Below are 21,331 nucleotides of genomic sequence, written 5' to 3'. Positions count from 1 at the left end.
CCTGATTGACGCTGTTGGAGGGTTTACCGGGGAAGGTCCCTTGATCAGGATCTTATCTTCACTCACACTGGGAGTCCAGGGTCCAAGCGTGGGACAGAAATAACCGTTCTGTTCCCTCCTTCCTGCTGGTTACCTGATGCACATGCTTTTTATACCTAGTCTCGTGCTAATCTGTTAGCTTTAGAGCCACTCATGTTGCCCTATAGCTGTTACCCTATGGGATTGAAAGGTGTTAAAAATTATCATAAAAAGTTACTAACCAGACTCGGGTTTATCCAATAAGCAAATTATAATGCAGCACCTTTAGGTTTGAAATTTGACATTGCTCCACCTAAGCCCCAACCCCTTTTAGGTTTTATTTGAATATGCTTTCTTGGGATGTGCTTTCCCGGAACATGTTGGGTGTGCCAGGCAGTTGGATCCAGTTTTTTTTTATCATCAAAACTGAGCCCTGAGCAGAAACTGTTATGTCAGTTAATCTCACACCTACAGCTTTGCCTAAGGGGCCCAGTCAATTCCACGAACAGTTAATTTTATCATTTTGGTTGAACTTATGACAGTCAGGTTACATTTGCGGTTTACAAACTTACAAGCTTTATATTAACTAATATTACCTGTTTAGGCAAAATACCAAATGCCTCTAAGAAGCACATATTTATTGCTTATTAATCCCTCTGGTTCCAGCCATCACACTCTACCCCACCATCTTGTCAAGGAGAGCAAGCCCCACCCCCTTCCTTACCCCCCACCTCTGTCTGAAAGGGCTGCAGAGCTCTCTCAATCCCAATCAGAGTACAGGGTCATAGTGGACCGGGGATTCAGATGTTGCCTAAAGAGCTCACTGAGCCCCAGGACCAGGAGGAGGATGCCTGAGAACCAGCAGGCTCCATGGAGCCTGCAGACCTCTCAGTCCCCAGGAGTGGGCTACTTGCATTTCTTGACTGTGACTACACCCACTGGTCCACCAGCAGGGTATAGCTCATCTTGTACTCCTGGGTAGATTTGGCAGTGTCCTCACCACTGCAAAGGTTCTGGAAGTGGATGGAAAGGGGCCCAAAAGCTGCAACACCTGGATCTATAGCCAGGCCCGCAGTTTCATAGACACCCTCTATACATATGGGAGGGTGCTAGACAAGATGATGAGGCCCCTGCTGAACCATCTACTCCACCTCCCCACCCATGAGGTTTTTTAAGATGGTGACCCTCAATGTCCACAGCTACAGGAAGGGTCTCCAGAGGTGCTCCTTCCTTCAGGAGGGAGGGTACCCATGGTATTCTTGTAGGAGACCCTGACGACTGCAGCTGATGAGCCTAGTTAGTGGCTGGAGTGGGGAGACAGGGTCTCTTTTAGTCACCTAACTTGCCAACTCTTGTGGAGTGGCCACCCTTTTCTCCCCGGGCCTGAGGTTCTTCAGGACATTGAGGTGGTGCTGAGCTGCCTGCTGCACCTCTGGGTCCACGTTCAGGTGCTGGTCCTGAACCTTCTGAACATGTATGCCGCTGTGAGGGACCTGGAGTTGGAAGATTTCTTCCACGGGGTGACCACATACATTGGCACCCTCAACCCTTGTGAGTGTCTGGTCCTTGGCAGGGACTTTGTCACCCTAGATGCATGAGACCGGTCAGACAGGGAGCAGAACCAGGCTACCGTGAGTGTTCTCAGAGATATCCTGATGGACTACTCCCTGGTGGATGTCTGGCATGCCTGTCAACCTACTGACCCCCCTGCCTTCACCTATGTGAGGGTGGAGGAGCAGGCATGCCACTTCTTGTTGGAATGGGTTTATATCTCTTTGCTGCACTTTTCCCAGCCCCACTCCTCTGGTATCTGGCCAACCACTTTCACCAATCACCACCTTGTCTGAATCCAGGCCACACTAGGGCCTGGGCATCTGGCACACACTAGGGCCTGGCACACTAGGGCCTGGGCATCCAGCAGACTGGCATTTTAATGCCAGTCTGCTGGAGGATGTGGGCTTCAGGGAGGCCTTCTGGGAGTTCTGGATGGCCTGCCAGGAGCAATGGGCAGCTTTCCCCTCATCTCAAAGATGGTGGGATGTTGGGAAGGTGCGCATCCAGTTTTTTTGCCGCAGCTACACTCGGGGGCACACCTGGCAGAGGGAGGTGGTCCAGGAGCACCTCGAGTGGGAAGTACTAGAGCTGGAGAGGCACCTGACCACTGACCCAACCAACCCATCCCTCTGCGGAGAGTGTTGGGAGAGGTGGGAAGAGCTTGTACTCTAGACAACTACCACACCCGCAGTGTGTTTCTCCGCTTGTGCATCCAGCTCCTTTGGGAGATGGACCATGGGAGAGGAGGTGGGGGATAATGTTGGTGCTCCTGCTTCTTCTATGCCCTGGAGAGGAGGCCCATGACACATGCAAGTAGTGGGACCTGCTTGGTGAGGGAATGGCTAGGGCACCCCAGTGGCTGAGTCTGTACTCTACCCTCATCCCATGAGCCATGAGGGATCTCAGCTGGTGGCTTCTCCATGGAGCCATCACCATGGGTGTGTATGTGGTGAGCTTCATGGACACGCCAGTCTCCTGCCTCTTCTGCAGGCAGAGGGAGACCCTGGCATGCATGACCCTTGAGTGCACCAGGCTGCAGCCCCTCTGCCTCCAGCTCCAGAACCTCCTCTTGAGTTTCTGGTTGAATTTCACCCCCCTACCTTTTTGTTTTTGGTCACCCCAGGCACATCCCCACCAAGTCCCAAGACCTCTTGGCCAACTTCCTCCTAGCCCTGGCCAAGTGGGCCCTGTACTTAACCAGGAAGGAGGCTCTGGCTGGGAAGGTGCCTGGAGACTGTGGGGCCACTTTCCTCTCCCTTGTCTGTGCACATTTCCAGGCAAAGCACCAGTGGGCGGTGTCCACCAACTCCTTGGATGCCTTTGAGGACTGATGGGTGTGGCCCGGGGGGCTCTGACCTGTGTCCCCCTCTGGAGAACTTCTTTTCACATTTTGAACCTCCCACCCCCACATCATTCCTACCTTTTTCTTCCTTAGTTGTCCCACCACAAAACAAAACAACCCCCTCAAAACCCCACAAAATTATCAGTTGTATCTTTCAAACTCTGGCCCCACACAGTGGAAACTATTAGGTTACTAGGTGGGCCTTAAGGCCCATGATCTCCAGAAGATACAAACTGACAGGAGCTTCTGAGGCCCAGTCACTTGGTATCTGGCGACTCTAGCCCCTTGTGTCAGCTAGACTGCTGAAGCAGCATCCCAAATTCACTTTTTAAAATACCCACAAATCTACATTCTTCCATAATTAGAACAAAAGAGAGAGAGAAAGGGGGAATTGATCAGATGGGCAATGTTTTATTGCTATATTTGCAATGGTAAAGAAATTTGAAAGCGTACCAGTGTGTCTAGCATCATAATAAAATAAATCCTAAATATCTATATATGTTAATGTTTGTTTTCGGTTTCCTTATCACATGGTGGGTGTGTGATGGGGGATCCCCTGCCCCCCACAGGGCAGAGCCCCCACCCAGCACATGGACTACCCTGCCTGCAGGGTCCCAGGCCCCCTCAGGGGCTACAGCTCCCCCCTTGCCCCCCATGCTGGTCTCCAGCCCCCTGCTCATTCCCCTGCTCTTCTCCAGCCTTGTGAGGCTGGAGATGAGCAGGAGAGCAAGCAGGAGGCTGGAGAGAATAGGAGAACAAGCAGGAGGCTTTTTCCCCACTGCCCCCCTGTTCATTCCCCCAGCCTCCTGCTTGTTCTCCCAGCCCCCCCAACACTCACCAGCAGTAGCAGAGAATGAGAAGGAGGCTGGAGAGAGCAGGGGAAGTCTCTAGCATATCTCCAGAGACTTCTTCTCCTGCTTGTCTCCAGCCTTAGGAAGCTGGAGACAGCAGGGGAATGAGCAGGAGGCTGGAGACAGCCCCATGATGCTATTTTTCCCCCTGGGGTATTGTTTGACCCCTGGATATCCAGGGGTCTAATTTTGCTCCCCTGCTGCAAATTTGCAGTGGGGGGAACATTTTTTTGTTCCTGCACATGCCTCTTGCAGCATCTCAAAGGTGGTTGGATACACCCGTGATATTTACTGTGGAGCTAATTAGTCTACTTGCAATAAATGTCCTGTGCAGATGCACCTTGTTGCAAGATTTTTGCTATTGTTTTTATTATAGGCATGAGATTATTAAAATAATCTGAATTGTGGAGGTTGGGTAAGGCATTGTTTGCCCAGTTCTTCTATTTTTTTTCCATGTGTATTTAATTTTTATTTAAAAAAAAATATTGTTAACATATCAATCTGTGTTAGTTTCAGTTTTGTTTACTGTTCTCATTTGACTGCACAAGGTCATTTAATCCGAAAGTCAAATTCAATGTTCCTGATGATGGTCAGTTACATTTACTCTTTCAGAACTCATGGTAGAGGTGATGTTTTTTATTAGACCAACTAGATTTTTGCAAAAACCATGAGTTCTGATTCCTTTTGCCTCTAGGCCAGTATGGCTACAACCTGGATACCTGACACACGGAATTTATTCTTTCATGCATTGTTGTGATGGCATCTTGTTTGCATTGCCATGTGCATGGCATTTCCCAGGCATTGCAAAAATGTGTACACCAGACGTAGATAAGGAGCCTGCAGTTGGGTATGTGCTCAGAGAGAGAGAGAGAGAAAGGTAGATAAAGGTCAGAGAAGGATGAAATATGTCTTGGCGCGATGCCTTTCAATGTTGCTTCTTTCATTTGAAAAGAACTTCATCAACTTCAGCAGGGGAAGAGAAAATCTACTATGTATATTAATATATTTAAAAATGAGGAAAAGTATCCATTCATGCTTTTTAAAGAATGCTCTATTAGAAACTTGGAATTTTGTAATTAGCTAATTAGTCAGAAGTGGCAGCACCACTTTAACAGTGTAATTTTTTTCATTTTTCTTCTTTCTGTCCCAAATTCACTTGTCTCACTATTTTTAAAGTGATTTCCTTCCCGTTTCTTTCTCATTTGTCTTTTCAAAAGAACTGTTGTTCAGACATTATTCTTTTGCTTTCTACTCTTTTTTTTCTATTACCTGGTTTTTCATTTCCAACAGCCCTACTTTTTTTTCCTTTGCATGTTGGTGTGACTGATGGACTATAAAGTTTCAGTCACAGCTCAGTGGTTTGAAGGAAGTAGTTCAGGCTGGATTATCACATGTTGATAATTATAAAATAAATCTTGGCATGCCAGGCATGCGAGTCCCTAACAGGCAGCATTAAAAAAATGCTCAGTGGAAACTCAGTGTGCCAGAACTCTGCTCAATCAGCATCAGGTGTATGGGCATTTTTAGAAAAAATGAAGAAGCATAATTTTGTCTTGGGTTTCCAGGATTAAAAGGAAAGGAAAAAAAAACCCACCAAAAATTTCAAAGCAAAATGCCATTCTTCGATTCTTTTCCCTATAAAGCTTGAGTCTCTTCTAATTGACTGAAATCCTTATATTCAAATTTGAGTGAATTTTTGATGTCCCTCTTTCTCAGCTTTAATGTTTCTTAAGAACAACTTGGCTACAGAATAAAATCAAGTGGTGAAGGAGAAAAAAGTAGGAAGAATTTAACTGTAGAAGACAAAGTTACAATATTCAGGTAAAATCAGGGTATTGAAAAGGCACTAGCTGAAAAAAGTCCTGTGACTAAAAGGAGAAATAGAACAAAAGAGTAAACAAAGGTGCTGGGCTCAGACCTGGGTCCTGTAACAGCTGCTATCTTGGACATTAGCTTCTCTACTTTTTGGGCCTTTATATGTTTTATTTGGGGTTTTAATTTTTTTAAATAATCCTGTCATTATCAGATTTGGAGGTGCTAGTGGGACTTTCCTGAAGTCCACTCTGACAAGTTAGGTTAAGACTTACAATCAGTCATCTGGGTTTTCCATTTTGTATGGAAAAATGCAGAAAAACATGGATTTTCTCCTTTAAAGGAAAAAAATCACAATTTTTCCCTTTTTAAAGGGGGAAAACCCAGATTTTCCCTTTTGAAGCAGGAAATCACTGGCAGGGAGCAAGCCATGGGTAGGGGGTGGTGGGTGGGTGCAGCTGAGTCACTAGGGGGCACTGCCCAGCTGTGGAGCCATGGCTTCCCCTCACCCCCATGGTCAGGGGCTGCAGATGGAGCCAGGGCTGTGGACCTCTCCTGTGCCCACCAGCATGGGGAGGAAGGAGGAGAGGGGGAGGTGCCAGGCCCCAGACATGGGTCAGGTGGGGCCTTCCTGCCACAGCACTGAGACTCCCAGGCACATGGAGGGTCTGCCTGCCCCAACCACAAAGACAGGGCCCAGGCAGGGCAATGGGCTCCCTGTGCCTCCTGCTGTGCTTGTGCTATTGCAGCCGAGACCTGGCAGACTCCTCTGTGCTGCCAGGCTGGGCTCTTCCCAGCTGGCTCTGGGGGAAGTGAGGTCTGGTCCCAGTGGGGTGGCCTCCACCAGGTATGCTGCATCCTTCCCCTTCCCACCCATGGTCCTGGGGCTTTTTGGGGCTGATCTAACCCTGAGGGGACAGCTCGCTCCACCTGAGGATGCACTGCAGCAGCTGGAGCAGGTGGTGCCAGGTCTGAGGGGTCACCACTGGCCCCTTGCATGGTGACCATGGCCGCAGGGCATTCAGAGGGGCAGCGACACAGCAGGGATCCTGGGGGCAGTGTTAGGGCTGCAGTGTTAGGCCTCCCAGACTGGAGCTGCTACACGCCCTGGATCTGTAACTGGCATTGGTATAGGTGGTTAGTCTATGAACTGCAAGCTCAAGTGAGTGTATATGGGGGACTGAGTTATAAAGAAAAGAAACACTGGGTTTGAGGTTGGTGGTAATAGACCATCCATCACAGTTTGTTCCATTCTGAGGGGAAACTCCAGTGTCTCCAACTATGCAGCTCCAGTGAAGAAACTGACTGAAGGAATTGGCTGCAGTAATTTCAGACATGGGGGTCATGTGAAGTCCCAGATGATTAGAAAAAGGCCGACGTAGCTACTTGCACACTACACACATCCTTTCCTCCAAAATTTGGATGACTGTTTTAAATAAACTAGTTTCTGTGCTAGAATGGAGGCATGTGAATGCTAAAATGACTGCTGGGAGCTATGCTGGGCTGTGTGCTTCACAGAGGGGCATGGAGTTCAACCTCTAAGCCAAAAGCTGATGCTAATTCAATAATGGCTGTTACCGTGTTAAAGCTTAAGCTTTTGTTACATTTGTACATATGCTTGCGCTGCAGTGCTGGGTGCTTTTAAAAGTGCCTGGTGCTGTGATGCATGTGTTTGTATAAACAGTGAAATGCACATCAGTGCTGAGAAAATGGCGGCAGTGCGCTTTTGAACTATAACACATCAAAGGTGTTTTAATTCAAACGTGCACCGCCGCCATTTTCTCACCACTGATGCACATTTCACTGCTTATACAAATGTGTGCGGCACAACGCTGGGTGTGTCATCCCACGTGCGAAGCAGACTTGATTAATTGAGTCTGCTCCAAGCCACTGGATTTTGGGTGTATCAGAGCACACAAATGTGTGTATAAATGGCTTTGGTACCTGCAGCTAGTGGGTGGGTAATGCTGACAAGGGAGTGTTTAGCCATGGTGAGTCTATGCTGTGGCAGTTAAAATTCTGGAAAAATCTTTTTTTCTTCATTTTTCCTTCCTAAAACAAGGTGTGAGTGGTATGCAAATAAATGTAGTAATGTATATCTTTGAAGAAGGGAAGAAGGAGGATCCAGGGAACTCTAGATCAGTAAGCCTGAGCTTGATACATGGAAAGATCAGAGAGCAAGTGCTCAGGGAATCTGTTTTAAAGCAGCTAGAGGAGAACAGGTGATCAGAAACAGCCAGCTCACTAAAAGCAAATAATGTCTGACCAACCTGATTTCCTTCTATAATAAGGTGATCAGCTTGGTGGATGAGGGAAGAGCAGTGGATATGATATAACTTGACTTTAACAGGGCTTTGTCACTCACAACATTCTCATTAATAAGCTAAGGAAATACAGACCAGATGAAAACATTGTAAACTGGAAACATCAATGAGTAGTCATCAATGGCTCAGTCTCTACTTTGGAGGGGGTATCGAGTCAGGTTCACAGACTGGAGCACAAAATTTCTTAGCCATAGATGGCTAAGGCTGATTTTCTGTCTGCATGATGGTATTTGCATTTATGGCCACATGCAGATGAAACGAGGGGCACAACACTTTAAAGTGGGTTGAATGCTTTTGCACTGCTTTAATGGTGTTGCTGTTTGCACATGTCAGTGGGATATTGTGCAGTAATTCCAGCCACTGTAGGAAATTCAGTGGCATAATGTGCCTTAAATGTCTTGGGACGCAGCAAACTAAAACTACTTGGAAGAGTTTTAGTTGACTGCCCTACAGCCATGGAGCGAAGCATCAGGCTCTGTGTAGCTCAGGTGCTCTGCAGGAAGCCCATGCAGGCAGCCTGGCAACAGCCTGGGAAGGCAGCCTCCACCCAAGAAAAGGAAAAAAAGTGGCAAGCCTGATTTTTCCCCCCCTTCTGGTGCCTGCCTGAGCTGCACAGGGGCCTGGTGCTTCTCTTTGTGGCTGTGGTGCCCCCCTGGGATAGCCTGACCTGGGTGTCTGTGGGCAGGTGCCGCTTGGGAGGAGGGGGGGGACTACTGCTGCCACGGAGGGAAGCATCAGCCCCCGTGCAGCCCAGGGACCACTTTGATCGCTGGCAGCTCACTCTCCCCTCCTTGCCACTCGAGAGGCAGGTTAGTGCACAGGTGTGTGGATGACATGGGGGTTTACTTGGGCCTAAACTGAAGCAGTGTTTTTAAAAACCCACCACTTCAATTTAGGCTCCCTGTTTTGTCTACACGTGCCCTATGTCTGTAGGTACACTTCTTCCCTTAAAGATATGGTTGTTTTTTGTGTTTTGGAACAATATTTCTTAATTGTCTCGTATGTGAGGTGACACACCCTCATTTTCTATGTTTCTATGAACAGTTATTATCGTTCTGGTGGAGCATAAATGTATCTCTACTGAGAAATAAGGAGTTTTTCTTTCAATTTTGTATACAAATAAAAATTAGATAAGATATGGTTAGATGAGGTTAATATATTTTCATAATGCCTTGGAAGAAATACCTCATAACTACCTTTACTGTACAATCATTGCAATTCTGGTAAGCTGTAAATTTTCCTCCTTGTTGGGATGTATACAAACAAGCAGCTTTTGTCCTCTTGAATTTAATACACAAATAGAAATTATGAAAAAATATGTCTGAATGTGGTGAATGAGTTTTCATGAAACAGTCACAAACACGCATCTACTGTTTAAAGGTGCTTCTTTTCTATGGAAGGGTTCATCAAAGTCAGTGATTAAGAGCAGGGGAGTTGAAAAATGCTTTTTTCAATCTACCCTGTTATTGAAACTGACTATGTGGCTGCCCACACAGAAAGTGCGCCTTTGTTTTTCTCTCGGTATAGAGTAAGTGCACTGTAAGTCTAGCAAAAAACTATTAAACTCTATTGTTATATGTAATTCTTTACTACTTTGTTTTCTCCAGCCATCTGAACTAAACAAAGGACTGTTAGTATTTGATAGAATAAGCAAGCCATTCTGCCAGTGTCACAGGGTAGCTCAATGCAAACATCTAATTTTTTCAAACAAGTTGAGGGCATGGACAAATATACATTTGCACCACTTTAAAAGGGGAGAAGCTGCTGCTTGTGAGCCAGCATGAACTGTTATGCTGCAATAGTTGCACTGAATAATCCTGCAGAGATTCAAGTTAGTTAAATTGCCCTAACTTTGACCTTAAATGACGTGTAAATGGTTCACATTTGTGGCCTTTGTGACATAGGTTTGAAGTCTCAGGAAAAAAAAAGAATTTATAGTTTAATTCCGTTTTAACTCTTAGAGCTATAAAAAAAAACCTCTTGAAAATAAGAGTTTTAATTAAGCACTGGGAGTGGAGCCTGGTGTGCATTGTAACGTGACTGTTTAATTAATGGGAAGTTTCAGTTAAGTACAGATTGGATAAATGGGGACATAATTTATCTAATTATTGGCTATAATGCTAGCATTTTGTATGTATAGTTCACTCTTTCAGCTCTATTAATAATGCAGCAAGAAGAGAACACACATTACACAGGATCAATTTTCCAATGAAAGGTCAACCTTAAAGTGCCTGCACTCCTCACTCAGTCTACATTAAACTGGTCTTGAAACAGTTTCCCTCCCCCTCCTTAACTTCTGTAATACAAGATGGTATTTTAGCTCAGAAGCTGCCTCCATTAAGTAAAATGGAGCTTATTTTTCTGGAAATGAATGTATTATGTTTTAGTTGCTGATATTTTCTGGTAGGGATCCTGAAGACATAGGGTCTCACAGGCATGCATCTTCACCTGCTGGAATGCCTGTTTGTCGTATTTATCAGTTTTTAGTTTTATTTCTGTTTTTAACTTCTTCATTTTGCATGACATATTATGAACAACATCATATACATCAAAGATACGTTGTGTGGGATTCTGACCAAAATAAGTATTAGAATAAATAAAATATACTAGCAATGCATTTCTAAGACTGGTGGTTGACTATTTCTCATTTAAATGAAGTGGTATTCTCTGTCGAGTTTAAATAAGTCATCCAGGCTGGTGAGCCAATCCTTAATTGTCAACTTTTGCTGAATTCTATTTTGGCTTTTAAAATACGATCCTTCTGGTTGCATGTTAAATCCTTTAAAAATAACGTTTTGGCATTTATAGGAAAAAGGTGATTTAGATTGTTGGTTTCAATGAATTCTTTATTAGCTGGGTGATTTATGCAAAACAAATAGTTTGGTTCCCTCTTATTGCTGCTAAGCTGCGGCTGCTGTAGCCATTCAAAAGAAACTATTTATTAAGCTGCCCTGAAGATATTTGTGTGTCTGCTTCCCTCATCTCTCTTTAAAAGCAGTTAATGTCAAGTGGCCAGGCTTTGTTTCCTGTCCCAAAATTCCACATGAATGAGGTAAGGGCCAAGGTTATTTAATTGTAGAGCTGTGTCTCTGGACCTGCTTCCCTTAAGATGGCTGTTAGGCTTGCTCCTTTAGGCATGATCCAGCAAAACATAAAAGCATACAAATTTGTGAATCATATCCTCACCCAGTACTCCTCACTACACATGTTTAAATGGAGCACCTTCCCATATCAAATAACAAGCAGTATAATAGCATGTATTTCCTGAGTTTGCCTGCTGGAATATGGTATTTGTTCACAATTTTTTGCTTTACTTGTACAATAGTGTTGATTCCCATGCTGCCCAAAGAAATAAGCACAGTTAAAATGATTAGAATGCCTTTAAAAACCCTAAGCAATTATATCCCTATAAAATATAGTCATTGAGCTCAGAGATTAGATCTGTAATTGAATATTATACTATAAACATGCTGGAACAGTGTAAGAGACTAAAAGAGGAATTAAAACTTAAAATGTCATCAGGCAACTTAATACAAATCAAATATCTTTTAAAATGGCTTTAATCTGTAATGCTTTTATTTTCAAAATCTTTTAGGAATGCACTTCCATTTTGGAAAGTTATTTTGTGCATGGAATTCCACTGTGCTTTGTTAGAAACAACATTTTTGTGGAAACCTGGGTTTTATTAGAAGTATTTCTGTTGGAGTGTGAAGGCTCTGTTTAATAGATAAGGAATGTAGAGTGGGAAGCTACATAAAAAGTAGCCTATTTGTGGTTGTTAAAATGCTTGATTGAAACCATAACTTGCATAATGATGCTATCGCTTAAATTTCAAACAACCATTATGCATAAACTTCAGTGCATAGCAAAAACATGGGATTCTTTTGGAGCAGTTATTTTCCCATTGATTCTGCTCTGCAGAAAGTGGGAAGATGTTGACAGAGTTCTGTAACCCATTTCATGCCAGGAACACTATTTGTGTCCCTGCTATGAAGACTATTTAAACAGATTCAAGAGAGGATTGTGGCAGGAATGATGGTGAAGCATGGATAATAATGTTACTTTTTTGTTTTAAAATAACACAAATTTGCTTATATCATTATGATATTTTGGAACACAACAGCTCTTCTTTTCTAAAAAGAAAGCTTGAGATGGTGAATAGTAACTATCTCATCATAAACAGTTGGTACTGATCACATACTTTATGAAAATATTTTCAGTATTCTGACTTCTTGTATAAGATGGAGGACATATTTTGCATTCGTGTATCTAGTCTGAGATTTAGAGCTCTAATATGACATATGCATGAGTCATGATATAGAAGCTGTTATCTATCTCACTCTTACTGCTACAGCTGAGCTGACTAATGTAGGACTTTTGCCTAGTGGGGATAGGACATTTATTCTGCTCCTACTGCTTCCTAGATACTAACAGAGGTTTAAACACAAATGGAAACATTTCAAATGTCCAAAATACGGAGTAACAAGAATGGCCTGAAGCAGGGTTGTCCATCTTAGCTGCATACGGCACAGACTGTGGGCCCTGGGCTGCACTCTGTGGACTATGTCCCACAGGGGCCACATGGCCTCTCTGGAACTCCAGGTATGTGCATTACTGCATGAGCAGCATGAGACCCCCCGCCCCCACTGCTACCTGAGCCACCTCCACTACCACTACTATGCAAGTGGTTTCCCCTCTCCTCTGCTGCTGCATGAACAATGTGAGCCCTCTTCCTCCTCTCCTTTGCTGCTCCAGGCCCTCCCCCTCCCCTTTGCCATCTGTGTGTGAAATCCCCATCCATTGCTATCATGCAAACAGTGTGAGCTCCCACCTATCTCCCCTGCCAACCATGTGAGCCCCCTTGCTGCCACCACCATGCAGGGAATTCCTCCCTCATGTCACTGATATGTGATCAGCAAGCATTGCATGTCTGAGCCCCCCGCCACAACTAGTGCTGTCAGATAGGCAGCAAGCTCACTAGGCCTCCCACTGTGTTACCTAACCCCAGAGACTCTGGATGCTTCCACAATATCAGGCAGAGCAACAGGAGCAGTGGTGACTGTGTGAGAGCCCTGAGACCACATAAGAATTCTTTATGGACTGAATGTAGACCACTGGCCACTAGGGCTGTGTGAAATAGCACCACTCCGTTTCGACTTCCATTTCGCCATTTTGAAGGGACAGTGTTTCATTTAACTGTTTGGAAGCACCATCCCATTTTATTTTGTTGAAACTGTTTTGCTGTTTCAGTGTGTTTCGATGTTTCACCCATAGGCTATAATGGGGAATCATGAAAATGCCCGTAACTGTCATTTCTCTCCTGATTTGAACGAAAACAGCAGCAAGGGTAGCCCCTGCAGAAGTCACAAAGCCTGTCAAGTTTCAAGGAGATATGTGCAGGGGTTTCTGGGAAACTGCATTTTAAGCTGCTGACAAGCAAAATTCATGTCGTGTGTGTCTTAAGGCACAGCAAGGTGAAAACAGCAGGCATGGTAGCCCTTGCTGAGACCATGAGCCTGCCAAGTTTCAAGGAGATAGGTGCAGGGGTTTCTGGGAAACTGCACCTCAAGCCAGTGGTGATGCATAGGGGGTGCACATGTACCTCCTGAGAGCACTGGTGCACCCCTTGACAGGTAGGTGACAGGTAGGGGGGCAGGCAGAAGCGCCGGTGCCCTGCCTGTGAGCACCAGCCAGGGAGTGGCAGGAGAAGTGCTGCTGGCACTTCTGGGAGTGCCACTCACGCTTTCTGGTTGGCATGATCAGCCGTGGGGGGACCCCCCCATCACTGACTGGCCACTGAGGGGGCACGTGCCCCCCTGACTGAGGTGGCACCAGTTGCCCATGTCTCAAGCTCCTGACAAGCAAAACTTGTAACGTGTGACTTTGTGTGTGTGTTAAGGCTCGGCCTCACTGGCACTGGGGCCTCTATATGACACGGTCGTGTGCTCTAGTGAAGTCTCCTCCTCCCCTACAGCCTCAGCCTGGTCCACTACTTTAAATAACAACAGGCAAGCAGCACAGTAGCACTAGCACCTCAGGCAGCCAAACTGTTACAGAGCCTGTCTTTCCTTTTCTGCAGGAGGTTCTTCTCCAGCAGCAGCAGCTGCCAGAGAACTCTCCCTACCAGCCCCAGCCCTGGGGCTTAGATGTGTACCCAGTGCCTTGCCGCCTTCCAGTCAGTCAACTGGGGAGAGGTGCTAGGGGTGTTGGACATGGCATTGGCAGACAAGGTTCTTTGGGTCAATCTGATATCTTTCAGTAGACTAACAGAATAGTTGGAGAAATATATCTTAGCAAGCATTTGGGCTGAAAACACTTCATCAGGCTTGGGAAGCACCTGCAGTTGGTGTGTGTGTTGTTCCTGGATGGAAGGAATAGTAAAGAAGCCAGAGGCTGGCATACAATGCAGGCAAGAAAGCCAGTCAGTGAAAATGGAAATGGAGGCATCAGGTGGTTGGGGTAGGTGGGGGGGAAGGGGAAATGTAGCAAGTAGAGGTGGAGGGTACCTGAGGTGTCAGGTGTCCAGCAAGTTGTAGTGTGTCAGAATTCCAATGTCCATATTGAGTCCATGAGTTTCTGTACCTAGGAGGTTGATGAAGTGTAGTGCATAGGCTCATCTGTGAAAAGTGGTTTGTAAATTCAAACAAGCACTGAACCTCATTAAGCTCATCACCAGAAGCCAACTTCCCACAGCCCAAAAGACACTGAATGGATCCAGGCCAGTACAGAAACTCATGGACTCAATATAGACATTGGAATTCTGATACACTACAACTTGCCAGACATCTGACTCCCCAGGTACCTCTCCACTTTTACCTGTCCCTCACCCCCTGATGCCTCCATTTCCATTTTCACTAACTTTCTTGCCTGCATTGCATGCTAGCCTTTGGCTTCTTTACTATTCTTTCCATCCAGGAAGAGCGCACACACCAGCTGCATGTGCTTTCTCAGCTGGACTAAGGGTTTTTCAACCCAAAAACTGGCATCCCAAGCAGCTAAGCTGAGCTCACCTGGAGCCTCACAACTCCACTGCAACCAGCAAGCCTCAGGCCTGTTAAAGATGTGACGGATCTGGGCTTTCCCCAGCCAGGACTGTGAGTGTGTGTGGTGGCTGGAGATTATAAGGTGCCCTGGTAAACATTGTATCCCCTATTTCTTGCTGCCCCGCCCTGACGAGTTTGTAGGCAGCCACAAGATCACCTCTCAGCCGCCTTTTGTGGAGGCTGAAGGGGTTCAGGTCTCCCATTTGGTCCACATAGGGTTTTTTCTGTAGGCCTTTAACCAGACAAGTGGCCCTCCTCTGAACCTTCTCCAGGCTATTCACACCCTTCCTGAAGTACGGTGCCCAAAACTGGACACAGTACTCCAGCTGCAGCCAAACCAACGCCACATAGAGAGGAAGTATCACCTCCCTAGACCTGTTTGTGATGCACCTACTTATGTAAGAAAGGGTGCAGTTAGCTTTACTTATTACCTCATCACACTGGTGACTCATGTTCATTTTGGAGTCAATTATGACTCTGAAATCCCTTTCCACAGTTGTGCTACTTAGACTGGTCCCTCCCAGGCTATAGGAGTGTTGATGTTTCTTCCTCCCCAGGTGCAACACATGACACTTATTCTTGTTAAAATGCATCCTATTCTGTTCGGCCCATTTCCCTAGCCTGTCCAAATCAGCCTGGATTCGCTCCCTGCCATCTACTTTGTGTACCTCCCCACATATTTTGGTATCATCAGCAAACTTGGACAGGGAGCTTTCTACTCCCTTGTCCAAATCACCTAATGAAGATATTGAATAGTACTGGTCCCAGGACAGAGGCTGGGCAACTCTGCTGCCCACATTTCTCTAGGTAGAAACTGACCCGTCCACTGCCACTCTCTGGGTGTGTCCCATAAGCCAATTTTCTACCCACGAGACTGTGTAATAATCTACATTGCAACTATTTAGTTTATTTATAAAAATTGGGTGTGACACTGTGTCAAAGGCCTTTTTAAAATCTAAGTAAATAACATCTACCTCTATTTCTTCATCCAAGTATTTTGTGACCTGGTGGTAAAATGAAACCAGGTTAGTCAGGCAGGATCTGCCTGCTATGAACCCATGCTGATTGCCCCTTAGCATCATTTTACTCGCTGGCCCCCCACAAATGCGATCCTTAACAATTTTCTCAAAGGTCTTGCCAATGATAGAGGTGAGACTAACTGGTCTGTAGTCATCTGGTTCCTCCTTCCTCCCCTTCTTGAAAATAGGGACCACATTCACCCTTTTCCAACCCTCCAGCACCTGTCCTGATCACCATGAGTGCTCAAACAGTTGTGCCAGTGGATCTGCTATGAGTCCAGCTAATTCCCTAAATACCCTAGGATGAAGATCATCAGGACTTGTTGACTTAAATACATTCAGCCCCTCCAGGTGCCCCTTTACTAGGTCAGTTCGAACAGTTGGTGGGTTGGTATCTATACTGGGCTTACCTAAGGTTCCAGTGGGATGCGTATTTGCATTCATGTCCAGGAACATGGATGCAAAGAAATCATTTAGAAGCTTTGCTTTGGCCATCCTATCTGTTACCAGTTGCCCTAGTCCATCCTGAAGGGGTCTAAGTTACCCTGCACCTTCTTTTTGCTTCCTTTGTACTTAAAGAATTACTTTTTGTTATCTTTAACTTTTGCTGCCAGTCTAAGCTCCATTTCCACTTTGGCTCTCCTCACTGTTTCCCTGAAAGCTCAAGCCAAGCAGGCATACTCCTCCTTGGTGGTAGCCCCCTGCTTCCACAGCCTGTAGGCCTCTTTTTTTTCCCTCTAGGCTCTCCTGGATTTCCCTGCTCGACCAAGAGAGTTTCTTTGCTTTTTTGACCCCTTTTACGTGTACTGGGATGGTCCTTTTTTGTGTCTGCAGGATTAGTTCCTTGAGAAATGACCAACCTTCCTGGACTCCCATTTCTCCAAGGCTTTTACCAGTCAGTTCCTCCCTAATAATCTCCTGAGCTTGTTGAAGTTGGCCTTCCTGAAGTCTAGCACTTCCGCCCTACTAGTTATCTTCCCCACCTTTCTCCAGATAGTGAACCCTATCAATAGGTGGTCAATATCCCCTAGGTTATCTTGCACCTCCACATCCCACACTAGGACATCCCCTGTGGCCAGGACCAAGTCTAGTAAGGCATTTCCCCTAGTGGAAATGCATACCTCCTGTGATAAGTGAAGGTCCTGTAAGGAGGTTAGAAATTTTTGTGAACCTGGCTGCCTGTTTCTCCCAGTAGATGTCTGGGAAGTTAAAGTTACCCATGACCAGGTCCTTTAAGAACGCTGCCTGAGGGCAGTCTCAAGAATTCTAGGCCTAACTTGTCTCCCTGGTGGGAGTTTGTAGTAGATCCCCACTACCAAGTCCCTTTCATCCCGACCCCCCTGTAACCTGACCCATAGTACCTCAATTTGCCCTTCTTCCAGGCCCAAATTAACTATGGAAAACGTATATTACTCCTTAACATAGAGAGCAATGTCCCCCCACCCCACTCTGTCCTTTCTGTACAGCCTGTACCCCTCAATGTCCACTACCCAGTCATGGGTAGGATCCCACCAAGTTTCTGTTAGCCCAACCAGGTCAAATTCTTTATCTGCAAGCGGGAGTGCAAGTTCCTCCTGCTTGTTCTCCATGGTCCTAACATTAGTATAGAGGCATCTGAGCCCCCCAATAGGTGTCCCTGCTACTTCCCCATTCTGATGCTTAGCGGGCCCCTTGGTAGTTACCTGAACTGTTTCAGTGCCTGGCTTGAGGTTTGTCATTCCTGGCCTCTCCCTGTTGTCAACATCCACGTCCCCTGACAAACCTAGTTTAAAGCTTGACGTAAGAGATCAGCCAACCTGTAAGAGAACAGACTCATCTTTTGGAGAGAGATGTAGCCCATTTCGCCTGAACAAGGCCTTATCTTGGAAGTGCAGGTCGTGGTCAAGGAATCCAAACCCCACACAATGGCACCAGCTCCAAAGCTGTGAGTTGACCTCTCTAATGCAATTGTTGTGGTGCTGTCCTTGACCGCTGACTAGTAGGATGGATGAGAAGACCACCTGTGCCCCCAATGCTCTGAGCCTAGCTCCCATCACCATGTAGTCACTCATGACCCCCCCGAACTACTCTAGGGTGCATTATTAATTCCCACATGGATGAGGGCCATGGGATAGTAGTCAGAGGGCCTAATCAGGTCTGGAATCCTTGTTTTGTTGTCTCAAATCTGGGCTGTCTATTTGGACATCTTGAATCTTGAGATCCTTGGTCCTGGAATTTCCTGGGGCTACAGTGCCGCTGGCAGTCCCACCAGGCCTCCCAGCCCTGGCAGGGTGCAGTTTAAGTGGTCATGCCCAGGACCTGGGTCCTCCTCCTTCCCCATAGCCCCTTTCCATACCTCTAAGTTTGTCCTGGCACAGGAGCTCAGCAGGGACATGTTCTTCCCCTGATGGCTGTTGATACAGTTAGTGCCCCCTCCAGCTCTGAGAGCGGGGAACTAAATGGTGGTGAAACCCAAAGGTAAAAAAAAAAAGAAGGAAGTGCGGCCAGAGTGAGGAGGGTAGCACTTACTCCATCTGCATGTGGAGCTTGGGGAACCCCAGCAGCAGGAGCTTCACCTTTAGGAACACCAGCTGCTCCACCAAATCAGGATCCAAGCAGGTGTGGTGGGGTGTCACTATGTCACCAGCAATGCCGAACACCCTCTCACTTGGAACACTGCTTGATGGACAGGACAGGTGTTTCTGGGCAACCATGGCTAGATCCGGCCACATGTGGCTGCGGCTTGCCCAATAGGCCAAGGTGTTGCACAGCAGTGGCTCCATGTCCTTGTTGAGATAGACAGCCATCAAGGCCTGAGCATTACCTGCTTGATGGTGGGATCTGGTGCCTCTGGGCTTCATCATGGAAGCCATACCCTTGGCCCACATTGGCAGCACCTGTGGTGGAAGAGGAGACTGACTGGTGGATGGTATGCTGGCATGGGACAGTGGTCCCCCTCTTCCATGTCCTACCATCTCTGCTGTTCTGGCTCCCTGACTCTCTTCACCAGCACCTCTGTCCACTGATTCAGACTTTGACTGCTGCATATGCTGCCCTTCACCCTCAGGTCACACATGGCCAGCATGTGGATTGCAAGGGATCAAACCATTTCCTGATGCCCTCCTTCAGCCAACTCACCAGTGTCTGCACATCTGGTGACAGCGGCTTGTCCCAGCCAGTAACATTGATCCCCTGGAACTTCTCCATTTGCTTCTGAAGCTTCCTTACTACAGGGATCACCTGGCTAAGGAAGGCGTTGCCAGCATTGAGGCTCTCAGTGGCCTTGAGGAAGGGCTGGAGGACCACCAAGATCTGGGAGAAGGTATCCCACTCAGTTCTGTTAAGGGGGTTGCTGATCCCAATCTCCATGTGCAAGGCCATCTCATGGATGGCCTTCTGTTGCTCCACAAGCCTCTTGAGCATCAAGTATGTGGAGTTCCATCAAGTCTCCACATCCTACATGATTTTGTGCTGTGGGATGTTCAGCTCTGCCTGTTTGTCCCGCAGCATCTTGCCCACCTTGATGCTACGGTGTAAGTAGCCTGCCACCTTCCTGCATTCTGAAATCAGTTTGCTGGTGGTGTTGGTGCCATTACTGGCAGCCTGTAATGGGGCTCCCTCCCTGGCGCCATCTTCCTAATCATCCACACCTTATGTGGGGCACCCTTGGAATCCTTCTGTCCTGCTCTAATCTCACCTACCATGTCTTGTTGGAACTTATTATGAGAGCAGGAGACTGCCTAGTCTATTGGGTATGTTGGGGTCTCTCCTAGAATGGCCTGACCCATTTTTGTTCAAGCTAGGCCTCCCTGTCCAAACACACCATACAGTGTTTGACTCCGAGGCTCTAGTTTTTCCTTCAAGTGCCTGGAGGCTCATGGTTAAAACCAGGGGTGACCCACCAGTCCTGACAACGACACAACCCCCCCATATATGTATGTATGTATGTATGTATGTATGTATGTATGTATTCTTGCACACACACCCCCAGGTGCACCAGGCATCCCTGGCCCTTTTAAGCTCATCCTTCTAGTGCTGGGGTTCATCTTGTCCCAAAAACTGCACCCTCACTGGTGCTGGGGTTCCCACTCCAGAGTAGGCCCCCAAAAATGAGGCCTCCTCTGTTCCCTAATAGCTTCACCCAAACCTCCAGTTGTAAACAGTAAACAGAAAGCTCAAGCCCCTAGGCCGTAACATAAATTCAGGCCATCTGGCTATAACAACATTTGCCACTCCAGGGTTTGTCTATCTCACTGGTATTGCCTTGTTCAGTCATTCAGGCCCTGTCCTTTTCCTCACTCCAGCAGAGTTCCTACCCCTATGGCTGCTGGCAGGGAACTCTCCCCTGGCCTCAGCCCTGGGGTTTAAATGGGAGCCAGGTCCTGCCCCTTCCAGTTAGCTCACTGCTGACAGGTATGAGTCACTGGCTCCTTCCAGTTGCCCTAGCAACCAGCATCTGGGCTCCTTCCTCATTGCTCCCAAGAGTAGCAGGCACCTTAGTGCCCTGCTACACAGCCCTGTCCCCCTCCAAGGTGTCCCTGACAGTGAGGTGGAACTTGCGTGCCACATAGCGGATGCCAACAAAGTTGGCATAACAGACCGCCTTGACCATATTGGCCCCATTGTCGGTGACCATGAACCCATAGGTGAGCTCACCCTGCCCAATGAGCCACCCCTGCACCAAGCGGTTCATGGCCCCCATGATCTCAGTTGCTGTGTGGGACTCATCCATCACCTCAGCTTGAAGGAGAGCCCAATAATGGCCTGACTGGTCACACCAGTGCCCTGTGAGGGAGGGGTAGGCATGATCTCCATCCCAGATGCTCTAGATGTCTGAGGTGAAGTGTAAGGCCACCTATGGACCTGTCTTGTGCAGCTGATCCCTCAAGTACTCCCTACATGCCTCATACAGGGAGGGCACCACTGTCCTGCTGAAGAAGGTGCATGTGGGCACTTGGTATGATGGGGCCACAAGTGCCATGCCTGAATTCTGGCTGTTCAACTGAGGAGAAGGGCTGGCTATCAACAGCAAGCATCTTCCCAGTGCTCTGGGTGACCGCACTCACCTTGGGAATGTGCCCCACTGTGGGTCCACCTTTCCCCCAGTGTTCCAGGGTGGCCTGCCTCTGTTTTGGGGGGATGAGGGCTCTGGAGTGAGCAGGGGGACTTCTTTTTGGGCATACTCCCACTGGTACCAGGCTGAGGAGGAGCAAGGGCAATGGGGGGTGCCTGTGGAAATGCATCAGCATCCTTGTGGTGCCCTGGCTGGTTTTGGCTCAGCAGTGCAGGCCGATAGCACATGTGGGATCATTTGCCAGCTCAAAATGATTCTAGATCATACTACCCCCTTGCTTCTGGGGTGCAGGTGCATATGCAGATGATGCCTTTC

General features: G+C 47.0%; 1 protein-coding gene across 5 annotated transcripts in view; it reads left to right on the top strand.

The window, feature by feature from the left end:
* The window catches only part of CTNNA3 (catenin alpha 3), a 1,496,635-nt gene that overhangs the window by 67,201 nt on the left and 1,408,103 nt on the right, over nt 1-21,331 (top strand). Inside the window, exon 3 of one of the 5 annotated variants that reach the window (XM_090056881.1) lies at nt 12,326-12,503. The exons of the other annotated variants lie outside the window; for them this stretch is intronic. Within the exon in view, the coding sequence (XP_089913007.1) occupies nt 12,465-12,503 (39 nt within the window). The 5' untranslated portion in view covers nt 12,326-12,464. The remainder of the gene's footprint in view (nt 1-12,325; nt 12,504-21,331) is intronic. 5 annotated transcript variants of the gene reach the window in all.

The sequence above is a fragment of the Crocodylus siamensis genome, chromosome 7, assembly GCF_052110815.1.
Source record: "Crocodylus siamensis isolate JL-2025a chromosome 7, ASM5211081v1, whole genome shotgun sequence".
NCBI classification, from domain to species: domain Eukaryota; kingdom Metazoa; phylum Chordata; order Crocodylia; family Crocodylidae; genus Crocodylus; species Crocodylus siamensis.
This window is presented reverse-complemented; position numbering and strand designations above follow the sequence as displayed.